We start from the raw sequence: 15,374 nt of genomic DNA on the forward strand, positions 1-15,374 counted from the left end.
AGTGTGTCATTCTGTCAGTCAGTCATTCTGTCTGTCCCACGTTTTTCTACTCACTGATGTGGTCAATCTATGTGAAACTGCACATAGGCATTGAGGACTGGCATAGGTAGAAGGTGACAAAGCTACCAATGGGTATGGACTAGTTGATAATATTGTTTTTACAAATTTACTAAATACAACACTGTCCTTTACTGCCTAGTCTTTTGACTGATATTCAATTATACCATCTTTTTGAAGGCAAATATAAATCAAATAATAAAAAAAAAAAAAAAAAAATCAATCCTGACTATTACAAGGACTCCCTAAAAGGATTTTAACCCAGGGGCTTTACCTTATGCCCTACATTACATAGAATGTTGTGTGCCTGATGCATGGTCTAATCAGCTCGCACTGGGTCGTCTCGGCACTTCATGAATAAATTAGCAAAACCATAACCTATGACGTTGTTTATCAAATTAATATTTGCCTTTACCCCAAGATTAAACCTACAGGAGACCTCACGCCTAACTGTGACTTAAGGCAGAGATCATTTTTTTATGCTGGCATGCCTGCAACTGCAACTTGACTTCCCTGCAGACTTTCTGCAGATAATTTCTCAAATTGACCATCATAATGCTATACTGGAAAATACTGAACCGTGCTTAAATATGTTGACATTTAGATGGACTAAATTATGCCCAATGACAAAAATATTACTCAGAGAGGGGGTCTGTTTTCTAATATTGTGGTAGATGCCCAGCCTACACTAAATTTACAAATTATGGGAGACATGATTAGTATATTCTGCATGACGTCATACTTGACATGCATCACATAAACTGATCTCATATTGTATGCATGCCTAATTTAGACACTATATAGAGAGATTTTATCAAACTACAGATGGAAAGTGAGGGAAACAAAATTACATTTTGAAGTGAGGGAGCCATGCCCCCTCCTTACCAGTCTTTAAAACTACTGCATGACATCTGCTGACTGTACGTTATTCTGTGTTTGTGTGTGCAAGCCCGCATGTGAGTGTGTGTGGTCCCCCGTCACATCTGCCCAGTGTTCACAACCTTGTCGTTACAGCTGGGGTTCAAGCAAAACTCCAACCAGAGCGTCACAAACGCACTGAATCATCTGTCACTGTGGACTCGCTCTCCACTGATTTTAATTATCTGCACTGAAGCGATAAGAGCAGGGAAGAGCTCGTGAAGATGCAGGACAGATTGTCTGGCAAATTGAATTCAGACCACTGGCGAGATGATAGGAAACTTCTCCCGTCTGTTATGTGCACATTTAGCCTCTGCTGCTAAAAGAGCCTTTACCGAGAGGAAGGACAGGTCGTGGTGCTCCTCCATGTAGGTGACCTCCAGGTTCTCCAGGACCACAGTGCAGTTGCTGTAGGTCTTCACCATGTTCAGGTAGTGATCCTCTCTGGAACCCAGAAGGTTTAAACGGTTGGCGATGCCTTGGCATACTGCAGGGAAAGACAAAACAATTAGAGAATTTGCTGGATTTGTTCAAATGTTACTTGAAACACAAGATACAAACTGGTTGTAAATCATCTGCACTGTCACAAAAGCATTCATCCAAAGGCCCACAGTGTCAGAAACATCCATCGGTTATGTAACACCCTGGCTCAATTTATGACTGTGTGTCTCTGTTTGTGAATTTGGTCTGCACAGTCATAACTTGGCCAGCTTTCATGTGAAAATAACCATTCTGGGTTGCAACTACAATAGGAATCAAATCTCAGCAACGATGTGAGTTCTTGCTCATGAGTCAAAGTGAGCTGGCTGTATTTATACTGGCAAAGGCCTGAATCTTTCCACTGCTATGCAGGCTAGTTAAAACAACCACTGCGACCAGTGTCTCGGGCCTGTTGTGTCATTTCAGAGAAAAGATTTGGTGTGTCACAGATTCCATGAGATTTGTGAGTACGTTTCTTGGGGGAATTTTAGTTCTCTAAATCTCATAATTGATAATGGTCTCAACAACTTTAGCCGAGTTTAAGCGTATCTGATTTTAGGGCAAGTTCTTGACATGACTAAATAACAACTAAGGGCTTACATCGAATGCTGATCCGTGCACTTTCTCGAGCCTGCAGTGCCAATAACAACAAAGCCACTGAGAGAGAGATTCACAGGACTACAAATGTGGGCAGATAATGCAGGCTATCTGGCCTTATGCAATAAAAGGGTTGAGATAAGGAAGGCAGTTTTACTGATAAGTGCAGGAGACACTCGGGACTTTTTTTCCTTAATGCAGTTTTTAAGGGAAGAATGTGAGAGCAGGTCGTCTCCCTCTGTTGAGTAGTTTCCTGAGCTAGTCAGACAGGTTGTGACTGGCACTGAAGAAAGACTCAGCGGTGTTTAACACTGCGACACCCCTTCAACACACACACAGACGCACATTCATACACGCTATTGCTCTGCAAACACATAATAAGCATATAATTGATTTCCCTCTTTTAAGTTTAAGTTATGGGTTAACTTGAGCAACAGGTTTAGAAAAACAAAACATTCTTCCTCCTGATTTAGATCAGGACGCCGAATGTTTCTTGGGTCACATTCCACAACGTGTCTGCTCTTGACTGCAAAGAGAGGCAAAACATGTGCTCTGAATTCTGTAACACACCTCACAACACTGTACATAACAGTTAACTTGATTGCACTGCGTCATGTCTGATTTGCTACATTGAAGAAAGAGACATAACATAATCTTTCAGCCCAGGCTAACGACAACCTGAAGACAATGGGGTTTTTTTTCCTCTTTCACTGTGCATTTCACTCACGTTGTTGTTTTGAATTCACACAAACAACAGCGACGGTGCACCGAATCAGTGAGAATTAGGCACAAACAGCTGTCTCCCGCCCTCCCTCTTCTTCCTCCTCATTAGTTTGTCCCTGAGGGACCTCCCTGACATGAACCTTGCAGTCCAGCAGCCTCACGCCCAGGCAACAGAGGGAGACTAGCAAAGGCAAGCTGACCGTTTTAATTAGAGGAGCCATGCGAGATGTAATTAGCCTCCTAATTATTGCTCAGACTGAGAAACCACACTGTAATAAACAAAAAGGTTGTCATGAGCGTGCAGCTGTGAATATTAATCAACTTGATTTGAATGACAGTTTGCTAATAGGGACGCTGATTATGGTTAATTAGTTTGCTGTAGTACCATATACAGCACATCTATGGATACGTCTCTGCCTGCTTCCTGTCTGAATGTTTAGTTCAGTTAATATTTATGATGTGCAGTAAAGGCTGCGTGAGGCAAGGTGACTAAAGGTTCAACAAACTTCCTCCACCAATGGTTTGGACTTCACACAAGGAAACAAACAGCTGTTTGCCAAGGTAAGCAGCAGTATATCCACAGTAAACACTCTCATCTGTGTCCACTTGTTGATTTCACAACTCGCTAGGTGGTAAATGACCCGATATCACACAGCCATAAACGGACTTCCTCATCAGGCCACAGCCCATGAGAAAGAAACAAAGTCAGGCTGTAGCTACATGGATGTAATTACAAAAAGGTGGCTTCATAGTTCTACCTAGTTTTATTTTCTTCTACAAGCTCACTATCATACTCAGTATCTGAGTTATATGTGTCATAAAAGGTTGCACAATTTGCAAACTACCTCTCTGCCAGTAGGAACAGCCAGTGAGTAAAAGACTGACTGGAAATCACTGGGAATCCTGTTTTTTCCATAACACCTGATTTCATTTTGACTCATCATATTCACTTGGAACACAGCTTACCGTCTGCGATCTGCTTAAACGCAAGGGTTGGGCCTGCAGTGACGTAACTGATACTGTGACAAAGACTAATTACAGATTGGTTCACTTCCTGCAGCTGTATTGTCGTCACAAAATGTCCAGGAGGTTACTCTATGAGCAAGGAGTGGCAGGTCTGGTATATCTCTACCATGGTTCTGTATGCATGATTGTGAGTGTGGGTGTGTGTACAAGCATGTGTGTGAGTGTGCAACACTGTGAGGAGTACATAGTATTCCCTGGATTGCGCTGCGCCGTGCTGATCAGCAGCCAGTCAGAGCGAGACAAAAGACTCGATAAACCTGATCATTAGTCACCTAAGCTTGTTGAAATGTGCGGTCGCATATCACTCTTTTGATGTTTACTTGGGGACTAGTGTTGGAAGTCAAGGGCGTGTGGGCAGATATTTGTTTCTTGAGGCTACAAGATCTGCGCGACTACAGAAAAAGACTGCTTAAGCTAATAATGTGAGATAATTACCCCATTGTTCAGGTCCGCCCTCAAATACCACACTGAAATTGAGAATGCCCATGTTATTGTTATAGAGAATGCAGGTCAAACCTGTGTTTGAACCACCCGTATTTCTCTCCAAGGGCGGGAACTTGTGAAGGGATTGCTTAAATCTTGACATAGAATATTTAGGTTTGTTTAGCCTTTACTGTCAAAGAGTAGAATTGTGCATGTAAGGTGGAAAATCACAGGAAGACATTACAATATACTAATACATTTCAAAAACTCAACAGTAATGTCTCTTCGCAGAAATCATGACCCAGACACTAAAGATAATCCACAGACCTTGTCGTGAGCAGTTACATGTGGCAACTACTTTCTTTCTGCTAAACTACACTCGCTAACCGTATCTCTGCACAGAAAAAAGCGCGCCGCTGCTGGTAGCTAGGGGGGAAATAATCGATACAGCAAAGTATATCACGATATTTTTGTGCGCCAATTGGGGCTGCAACTAACGATTATTTTCATTGTCAACTAATCTGTCGATTATTTCTTCGATTAGTCGACTAATCATTTTATCGAAAAATGTGTTTAAATGTCGAAAAATGTCAGTTTGTCTTTCCCAAACCCCAAAATTATGTCCTCTAATGTCTTGTTTCGTACTCACGCCAAAGGGTTTTAGTTCACCGTCATGGGAGAGTGTGTAAAGCTGCCAATATTTGAATGTAAGAAGCTGCAATAAGAGTATTTTGGGGTACTTTTATAGTACTTTTCTATGAAAAATGACTCAAACCAATTAGTCGACTACTAAAAAAGTCACAGATTATTTTGACAGTGGATTAGTCATCGATTAATTGACTAATTGTTGTAGCCCTAGTGCCAATATCGTATCGTCACACAATGCCAATTATCGATTTTTTATTATATAAATTATTAATATGACATATACAAATTAAACAGTAGGTAGCCTATTAGAATAATGCAATCTGTTGCCTTTTCAGTCCATGAGATAAAATTTGCTGCCGCAAAAACATTATCGCAGCATATTTAAAATCGCAATAGTATGGTATCATGAAAACATCGTATCATGGATCCTCTGGTGATTCCCACCCCTACTGCTAGCTCACCTTGCACCACTGAGCTAGCCAGCGTTACAGCTCAGCCAAGGAGGATGCCATTAATGTTTAAATCTTGTGCTGTCAAGAGCACGAGACCGTGAGTAGATGCACACGTCCCTCTATGCAGTGATATAGTTAGCAGGTGTAGTCCAGTAGTGAGAAAATAGTTCCTACATGAAACTGCTCACGAGGTCTTGAGTAGCTGGGCCATGATTTCTGGAAAGAGACACTGCTGTTGAGTTTTTCCAAAAAAATTTTGGCGCTTTGAGCACCACAAGCCGGGTGGCATCATGTTCGATTATATTTGAGAGAAGGCAGACGTCTACAGCTGATATCTCCAAGACTCGGCAACTCACACCGAAACAATCTAGACTGATAAATAGCACTACTGGGAAGAGGAAAAATGTGTAGGCCTATTTTATGTAGATAAGAGAGTGGTATTGATCTCTTCATCTAACTATCATAAGCATGTTTCCCAAAATGTCAAACTTTTCCTTTAAAAGCTTTCCAAAGTTGGCCCTGAGTGAAGCAGGGTATAAAACCAGAGTCACGGTAGACAAATGTTACAGTAAATATTTGAGACACATTAACTAAACATGGTAAGATCAAATGTACAATGTTAAGTACCAAAACCAACCAAAGGGAAAAAAGTCTGCCATATATTCACATTTTGAGGTCTCATTTACATGTTTGGATGAAACTTTGCCGTTTCCAAGCCATGAGAGGAAATACTGAATATCCACAAGTGCAAACCAAACTTTCCGGGAACGGGGCAAAAACTTCTCGAACCCATCTAATGGTTTCCTTCGCTACACTGAGCCATCTACTATACATTTAAATCATCAGGCTTTATACCTTTCTACAGACAACAGAAATGGCCCTGCCGCATTCTCTTCCTCTCATTCACTACCTGCAATTCAATTACGCTGTGTCCAGAGTCTGATAATCACATTATCTGAAAACTTATACATAATTAAAGGGAAGTAACAATGCTAACTGACATGACTTGTTTATTTCTCTCTCCGAGTCAACAGCATTACGCCAAAGTATCTCATGTAACTCAATCTGCAGTGTTCCTCCGCTGATAACAAATCAATGCCAAGATTAATTCCCTCATTTAGAAGTAGATTATGGTTAACCCCCTCATATGTCTCTGCACGTATGGTAAGAGGATGTTGATAAGAGGGGGGAAGAAATACACATTCTGCTTTCACTGGACTCAGTCTTAAGTTGGGGCTCACTTGGGGTTGCATTGACTCCGATTTCCAGACCTTCAGATTCCAGGGAAGCATAAATCTCCCAAAGCCTACTATCAGTGAAGGGGGAAATCCACTTCCTTGATTCTGTCTGTGCAGTCAGCTCATACTTTGTCCTCTTATATTTTCTGGCTTAGTTTCAGGAAGACATGAGGGATCAAATATCATATAAAGACAAAACGTGTACTACGTTACGGTGGTGTGTACTACAGTCGTATAAACAGACTTTGTAGTCTGACATTAAATTCCTGATATCCTGTTCTCTGTTCAGGGGAAACGCAATCTTCCTTTGCGTGGGAGATGCATCAATCCCTTAGAGAAAACATCTTGGGGCCTCAGAAAAAGAAAAAAGGGGCCAGTGAGGATGAGAGGATACCCCCCCACTTTCCCTCCCTATCCCCAGTGAATGCAGCAACACAAGTCCCTTTGACATCACAGGAAGTTGATCTTTGCACAGGGTCAGCTCCAGACGGTTACCCCATGATGCTGAACCAGATGGTAGCTGATTGTCGTCTCCAGGGGAGGAGGACAGTCTAAATCTATGTACTATTGGAGAAAGAAAACTCACGGAGAGGAAGTGAAAAAGGAAGAAAAAAGAAACCGAGTAAAAAAATAAAAAAAAGGAAGGAGTGGTTTGTGGTTTAGCTAAACGAGATGTAGATGTGGGACACTGCAGCCGGCTGTGGGTCAAACTGTGGAAAGAGGGTGTTAAAGCCTCACACTTGATGTATGAACGTGGCTGACCTTTCCCTGAAGGCTAACAAAGGGGACGAAACACTGGAGCGGCCAGCTGTGGGGCCCGAGCAAATGAAGCATCCCAGTGAATGCATCACATGTCCTCTAAACAGTTCAACCCCTGAGACTACACTCACCGGCCCTGCCTGACTTTGAGCGCAGTCAGTGGAGTTTAGCCTGTTAAAAGCTCGGCAAAGTGACCAAATAAAGACCAAAAAGGCTCATGTTTACTCTCCGCTCCCGAGGAGCACGCTCTACCAGTCAGTGAGACACTCCAGATACCTGCGGCTGGGCCCATCATAATGTTTACTCTCCACCTCAGCATGAGGAAACTGTGGATTTAGGTTCTGCACAAACACAGGAATACATTATGTATACTCACACGTCTGCATACTGTGATCAGCATTTCTAAGACTTTAAAGGCAAATAAATTACTCCACTATAATGCATCATTAAAAAGCCAGCACCAGTTTAGACCTTTAGAGCTTTTAAAATCTTAAATTCTTTTGTTTAAAGGTCCAGTGTGTAGAATAATACTACATAATAATAATGATAATAATAATAAGTTACTGTGGACCTATATGCTATGCTTTTTAATAAAATTACCAGAGGAGGTCGCTGAAAAAAAGGTAAAGTCAGCCCGAATTACTCGGGTGCGTCCCCGGTGAAAATCGCCGACATGCATGGGTCATACGGCTTCTAAAGGCTCGCCATAGCTCACAGAATTCGGGATGGCGGACCGTCGGGATGGCGATATTTCGGAGTGGCGGCCTGTAACGTTCGGTTGATATTCGGATAACTGGGACTTTACTAGTATAATGCAATAGCACCACCCAGCGGTGAAACCCGTGTACACGTTTACACGAAAAAAATTACCCACTCTAAATGATTAGAGATTTTTGTACACGAACTCACCCCTAGTGGAATTTACTGACATCTAGCAGCGAGGTTGCAAAATGAAACTTCTCTAGTGTGCCAAGCATGTAGGAGAACTACTGTGGCCAACATGAAAACTTGAATGGTTATTCAAGGTATCTAGAGCCAGTGTTTGATTTGGGCTACTGTAGAAACAGGACAGACTCTGTGGAAGATGACCCGCTTTGTTTGTAGATATGAACGGCTCTTTCTAAAGTGAGGAAAACACAATTCTTATTTTTGGTGATTATAAACTAATGAAAACATAGTCATGAATGTTATATTCCATTTCTGCCAATAGATATTGCACGTATCTATTGCACGTCTGTCCAGCCTGGAAGAGGGATCCCTCCTCAGTTGCTCTTCCTGAGGTTTCTACCATTTTTTTCCTCGTTAAAGGGTTTTTTGGGGGAGTTTTTCCTTATAGATAAAATTGAATGGAAAATTGAATTGAATTAAAATCATCACACTGGAGCTTTAAATTAACATACAGCATATACTGTAAGCCTACGTGGGGTCAAAGGTCCACGCAGATAAAAGGAAGTGCAGCTCCAGGACAATGGAAGTAAATGGAATTCTGTTTGAGCTGCTAACAGCAATAAAAAGTGACAATTATAAAATTCAACTGAGACATGTTTTAGTGTCCATGTTACTGTGGAGAATCAACAGACCTCACTGTCAACACTTTCAAAGAAACAAATTCTGTGGTATAAATAGTTGCAGCGAGAACTGTTCCTATTGAAGTCTGAGGACTGTTTACAGTAACGGGTACACCGTTTCTGGGGAAGAAAGGGGGGGAAGCAGTTTTTCTTCTTTTTAAGGCTACAGAAATCAATATTTGTATATTAACAATGGGTCCGATGACTACGTGTGAGGTCGAGCTCAGTTACACACCAACATAGAAATACCACCCAACTCTGCAGCTCCCCTCAGCTCTGGGAGCTTTAAAACATCTTTCGGCTCAATGTTTTGTTTTGTCCGCTCGCAACTTTAATGTTTTGGTTCAGTCTCACTCCTCATCAGTGTTGTTTCCAGCTGCAGCAGGCAGCTGTTTTCAGCAACGAAGCTGTGATAACCCTACCTGCAAAACACCAGGCGGGAAAAGTTGGTGAACATAGTTGTAAATCACCGACAAAAAATTCAGATATTTTCCTCAGAAGTTACAGAAACCAATATAGAGCTAAGAAGATTGAATGTTACTGTTACATTTGCCAAGTAGCCAACAACAAAATATCAAATGAATATTAATATTGTTCCCTGTCAGCTCAATGTGTAATAATATAATATATCAATGTTGGGTTTTTTTAAAGGTCCAGTGTGTAGGATTAAGTGGCATCTAGTGTTGAGGCTGCAGAGCTAAAACTTCTCCAGTGTGCCAAGCGTGTCAGAGAACTATGGTGGCTGACACGAAAACATCTCCCTGTCATACATTCTCGTGTCAGCACGGTGGACGCGGAGCCTCCAAGCAGACAGCGCTGAGCAGGTTTTTTTCATGCAGCAAAGCGAGACGGTCATTGGATAAATGCGACAAAACCGTCACTTCCAGGGAGGCTCAGCTTCCCTGGGACCTAAGGGAGCGGTAGGCGGGAGAGGACGCTCGGTGTCTGCATGATGATTGGAGGAATTGTCTAAAAGGCTGAACCCCTTTGTGACTGACAGCGCTTCGCATTTCGAGCTCAGTCCCATGCGGATATTTGCGAGTGGAGTCTCCTGACAGAGTGCCGTCCAGAGTTCCTTATTTCCATAAGCCATATAGCTCATTTTCACCGTTTGTACACAGTTCAGGTGTTTAAAGACCATCTGAAAATCTTTGAGGTGTGTCTTGCTGTGGTTCTATGGCACGAGTGTGGATGAAAAACGGCTTCAATTAAACGTTCCTTTCATAAGTTACTTAATTTTAGTAAATGTTAATTTTATGATGTAAACTTAAAGTGAGCTTCCCCTGTTTGAAAGACCAGCAGCCGCCACTGATTTCAGTGTATCATGCATCCCTACGTTTTATTACAATTGCAAAGTCACGTACTCATCACTGCATTCTTTATGATTTGGTGAGTTGGACGTCATTGACCACTCTGACAACAGCGCTGGTATATTTTTATCTATAAAGCAATACTGGGCAAACCTCCTGTCGACCTCTGCACCCTGCTATGTGTCAGCTCTGGTAGTTATTAGCTACGCCCCTCCAGGTGGTTGCTTTTCAATGAACCTCGGGTTTTAAACAGATCTGGGGAAAACTGCATTTTCCTACTCTGCACTTTGGGCAATCTTCAAAAATATTTAAAATTAGACACACTTATATCCATTGATGAATTTAAGGGCATCATAAAGAATGTGGTGTTACAGACATGTGCTTGTTTTTCTTGAGATGCCACTATGTTTGAATAGTTGTTGTTATATTGTGGATTTTAGTATTATATGTATTTGTTTTGATTGGCTGCCACCTTGGCCAGGTAGGGTTAAATAAAGGTTAAATAAAATAAATTTTCATGTGATTATAAACTAAAGAAAACATAGTTATGAATATTATATTCCATTTCTGCCAATAGATGCCCCTGAATCCTACACGCTGGACCTTTAAGTTGGTGAGCACCACAAACTAAAATCCATTGACCTCCATTATACTGAAGTAGAGGCAGAAATCTCAGAGACTCATATCTCAAAATCTGGGCAAATAAAATCAGAAGTATTTGCATGGCTACATCCCACCAGAGGTAAATGTGGGTTTTTTTTTTGTAATTTCAGTGAGCCAACCCTTTAATTTAGAAAAATATTCATTTATTATGTAGTTACTGACTTACAAGAGGAGCTTTCATTGCATTCATGCTGGTTATCGTTTGAGCTACTGCTGTGAATAATCACCACGCCGCACATTCATCCCAACAGTCAATGATGCATTCATTACCCAAAAGCGATATTCATGACCGAAGAGATAAATAAACCATAAATGATAGAACATGCATTGAAAAAGGCATAAATTACTGGGCACCAGGTTGATTTATTGGAGTTAGTCAAACACAGCTGGACTCCTATTACTCTCCAGCTGTGACCGATATACGAGGGGCCCAACATGATGGCCCAAATAATCAAGCAATACATATCATTAGTCAGACAATTCTCCCACATGCCCTGTTGGAAAGTCCATTAGTCCTCCATAAAGGCACCAAACAATCCCAGTCCTGTTACCTAAAACTCGCACAACCTCTGTTAGCCCCGGCCCCATTTAAATTCCAATAATGCACCCACCATTCTCCTGAAACGCTCCAACATTCAACCCACTTCCTCTTTAACGTCCAGACATTCTCCCTATTGAAGCCCATTCTAGCCAAGACAACCCCCCTCCTCCACCTCCCCTCTTTTTTCCCCTCATTCTCCTTCCCTGTTAAAACCATACTCCTCTTCAATCCCACAGGAAGCACGGGAGGAAGACTGGAGAGGGAGTGGGCGGCGAGCGTACTGCCGCTAACTCACTGCTCAGTGTCCTATTCTCCCCCCTCTTCCACCGAACCGTCACTAAGCCATGCCTGGAAAAGAAGAGTGGAGGAAGAGAGAAAGAAAAACAACAACCACAAGCGAAGGAACCCACACATTTCACACATCATTCCAGCAGGAGAAAGCAGCTGTGATTCGGGAATCCCCTGTTGGTTTAAGCATTCCCAGTGCAGAGCAGCAGGCCCATACTAGAGCACATCAGCAGAGAGGACAGATAACTCTCACTCACTGGACTCCTCACTTCATCTAAACAAAGGATAGACACTCTTTGAGGCAGCCTTTCTGCTCAAGGGTTTCTTATTTTTAGCCCCATTGCTGACAGGCTCGTTTCTGTGTAGGTCTAACCGCTGTTTCGCAGCGTTGCCTGCCAACATTTCTGTTACTGCCTTAGTCATGTCTCTAGCAACTCTGCCCCTCTGGAGTCTTCACATGGAGAGACCCCATAAAAGGAATATTCTACAAAAGCCCTCGGGTTTGCATTAGTAAGCCTCACTCTGTTGCTCAGCCCTTACTCACCATTTCAACCTCTGGTTTACACATCAGCAGGCCCTTAAATCCACTGATGAGTAGTTTCTTCCTCATCCATACTGGCAGAGGGCAAGAGTCAGGGACAAACGGAGCTCGGGGAATTCGTTTGGACAGCAGAGGAGCTCTCAGAATTTTCTACACTCCAAGAGGGGATTTTGTTACATGTTGCGTTGTACTTGACAAAAGCATGACCAATTTAATTTGCGCAGGAAAGCTCGTAAGAATTTAGCCACGTCTTCCTGTTGACACGTCAAACTGAAATGTTTGAAATGCGACAGGGTGCCGCTGGCAAGTACTCAGGGCCCCAGAGTGCCTGGTTATAATCTTCAGAGTATTTTCAAAACGTCTCTATCGCCACTGAAATAGTGTGAGCAGCAACGACTGACAGAAAATGGTGCTAGTTTTTCATCAAACACCTCTCCCACAAGCCCACGGCTCAGATTTCATCCATTGTGAACGTGCGGGGCGTCATCCTGTTCCTGACACAAAAAAAACCCAGCACATCACACATGGTTAACAAAGCTGTGAAACAATGCGCGAGCTTGTTTAAGATGATTATGACTGAGGAGGGTGGTTGTTTCAAGGCCGCCCCCTCACTACAGAGACACAGAGGGGCTTTTGCACAACCTAGGGCCTGGCTGCTTTGCATCAGTCATCAAAGGCATCAGACTTGGCAGGCTAGACCCTTTTCTCACTATCAGCTACACTGCTGAACACAAGGACCCTGGCTCAGTATCACTGTGCACGAAGCACACACTACAAACTCTCATGACTGCTCCAGAGAGTGGACACTCCACACACAACCAGGGTACAAACTTGTCCAACATTATAGCTATCTGTCCAACCCAGAGAATAATCAGCCAGTTACTAGCTGAATAGTAAATAAAAATCTTACTACAAGGTCCATTTTGGAAGCTGTTCTGGAGCTTTTAACCATATCACACTACATTCCTCGTCTTGTGGTGAGATATTTGGGCCAGCTACTGTTTCCAAAGTCAACACCAAACTTTCAATCTCAACCTTTAGTCCAAATGGATGAGAGGTAGTGTTATTACAATATTGGAACGTCTAACTTTGACACAATACCTTGAAAAATATTAATATTCGATACCATTTTTGATACCAGGGAGAAAAACTGACATTGAGGGAAAAAATTAAAAATTTTTATACAAAGATAGAGGCTGTTAACCCGACAACATCTTCTTTTCTCTTCTTGATTAGTAGCAGAGAACAGCAGAATGAATGTCGGAAATATCCACAATAAGAAAGAGCAAAAAAAAGCCCAGCTGGTTCTGGTGTATTGATATGTATGATATTCAGAATTGACGTTTCGATAAATCAACATTTCTGACAACAATAACGACAAGTCGTTAGTGCTCAACCTGCAACTGTGCAAACTCCATCTCCTGAGTAAAGGTGCGGACACACCAAACCAACATCAAAGAACTAGCGGCGACAAAAGCCAACTGTTGCGTCGTCTATGTCGCCTAACGTCGCCCTGTGTCAGTTGCATTTGAACACACCACACGGTCTACATCCGACGGCCAAGTAGCACGTACGTTCTGCGCCTGCGTGAAAGAGAGCGGAGTGAGAGAGTGGTACATCCTGTCAGCCGAGGGGTTTCCTATCTGTGCAGCCGAGCACCGCAGCACCTCCACGGACTATTACATCCAGACGGTCCTGGTGTTTCCTCCGCAGGCTCCACTTCACTCAGCTGCCCGATAAACCCGCTGCTTCTTCCCACTTTAACCTGAATAACAAACCAGGGCTCGGTGCTCCGGTTGGATCCAAACGGAGAGCCGGGGCTAGTTCAGAGACTAGCAGAGGCTAACTGGCTGTGCTTCCCTCCCGTCATGCTGTGGCTAACACTCCGCTAGCTCTGGTTTGTTATTCAGGTTAAAGTGGGAAGAAGCAGCGGGTCTCGGGCAGCTGAGTGAAGTGGAGCCTGAGGAGGAAGCACCGGTTAGCCCTGGTTTCACTACAGGCAGATTCACTTGCTACAGGGGCGAGGGAATAAAACCTGAACAGCCAATCAGAATGATCTCTCTCACCGACAAGCTCCGCCGCTGATTCAACATGCTCAATCGGCCGAAAAGCCGCCGTCGGCACTTCGGGGCACAGCGCAAAAACTAGGCCGACAGACGCTCACCGACGGCCCGACTTTGGTCGATGGCCGACCGTCGGCTTGGTGTGTCAGGGCCTTAAGACTGTAATGTGAGCTCCACAACAGCTACTTAATGGTCAAAAATTAACCATCAATCTCAACTCTAAAGCCAACACCAACAAGAGATCCTCAAAGTTCCCAGAAAAAAAGGGAAATGTAATCTATTCTATCACAACAACAACTCCATTTGCTGAGGAAGATCCTGCGAAACGATTAAAAGCTCCAGAACAGCTCCTAAATGGCCCTCGTGGTGGGATTGTGTTTTTATCAGTTTGCAAAGACAGATGTTATGATGTCTCCAGCTCCAAATCCTGGATCTCATTCCGGATGTTTTTCAAATCGACTAACAGGTGCCAAGCATTTATAACCCAGAATAAATCTTGGACAGTTCAGATGACTTTATTTCTTGGAAGCTTGGGATATAAGCACATAAAAAGTATACAAAATGCTGACTAACTGAGTCAGTGGAACACGAGGAAGAAAAAGGAAAAGGCAATTTCCCTTGTCAATCTAACGCACATATTTCAAATACCTTCTGCTTGACCGACAAAATCAGGCTCTGTGGATTGTTTACATGTCCTTTGACCCAAAAACCCAATTACTGTAGGTTTTCAGTATTTTTAATCTCTTGGAAATCTTACGGGTGCCTGATTACTGTAATAATACCCGGATAAAAATGAAACAAGTGCATTCATATTAAAAAATCTCAGACTACCTTCTAATCAGCTCAGGAAGAGGTTGTTGATGTAGTGGATATACCGCAGGACCAGAGGGCTAATCCTTACTGCCTGGCACTACTCCAGCTATGCACTCCAGGGTATTTCTACCAGGGAACCCATTCTCCACAGAGCAACATCAAGCTGAAGTGGTTTGTTATGAAAGTGAAAGGAGAGTAGCAGATATTGATCATTTATCAGTGATGCTTTAAGTGTCACAGGGCTGTAATATGATGCAGTGCATGGG

General features: G+C 42.8%; 1 protein-coding gene across 1 annotated transcript in view; it reads right to left on the reverse strand.

The window, feature by feature from the left end:
- The window catches only part of LOC126408797 (epidermal growth factor receptor-like), a 38,730-nt gene that overhangs the window by 9,787 nt on the left and 13,569 nt on the right, over positions 1-15,374 (reverse strand). The window contains exon 2 of the mRNA XM_050074486.1: positions 1,311-1,462. Coding sequence (XP_049930443.1) covers positions 1,311-1,462 — 152 coding nt within the window. The remainder of the gene's footprint in view (positions 1-1,310; positions 1,463-15,374) is intronic.

The sequence above is a fragment of the Epinephelus moara genome, chromosome 21 (assembly GCF_006386435.1).
Source record: "Epinephelus moara isolate mb chromosome 21, YSFRI_EMoa_1.0, whole genome shotgun sequence".
Taxonomy (NCBI): Eukaryota; Metazoa; Chordata; class Actinopteri; order Perciformes; family Serranidae; genus Epinephelus; species Epinephelus moara.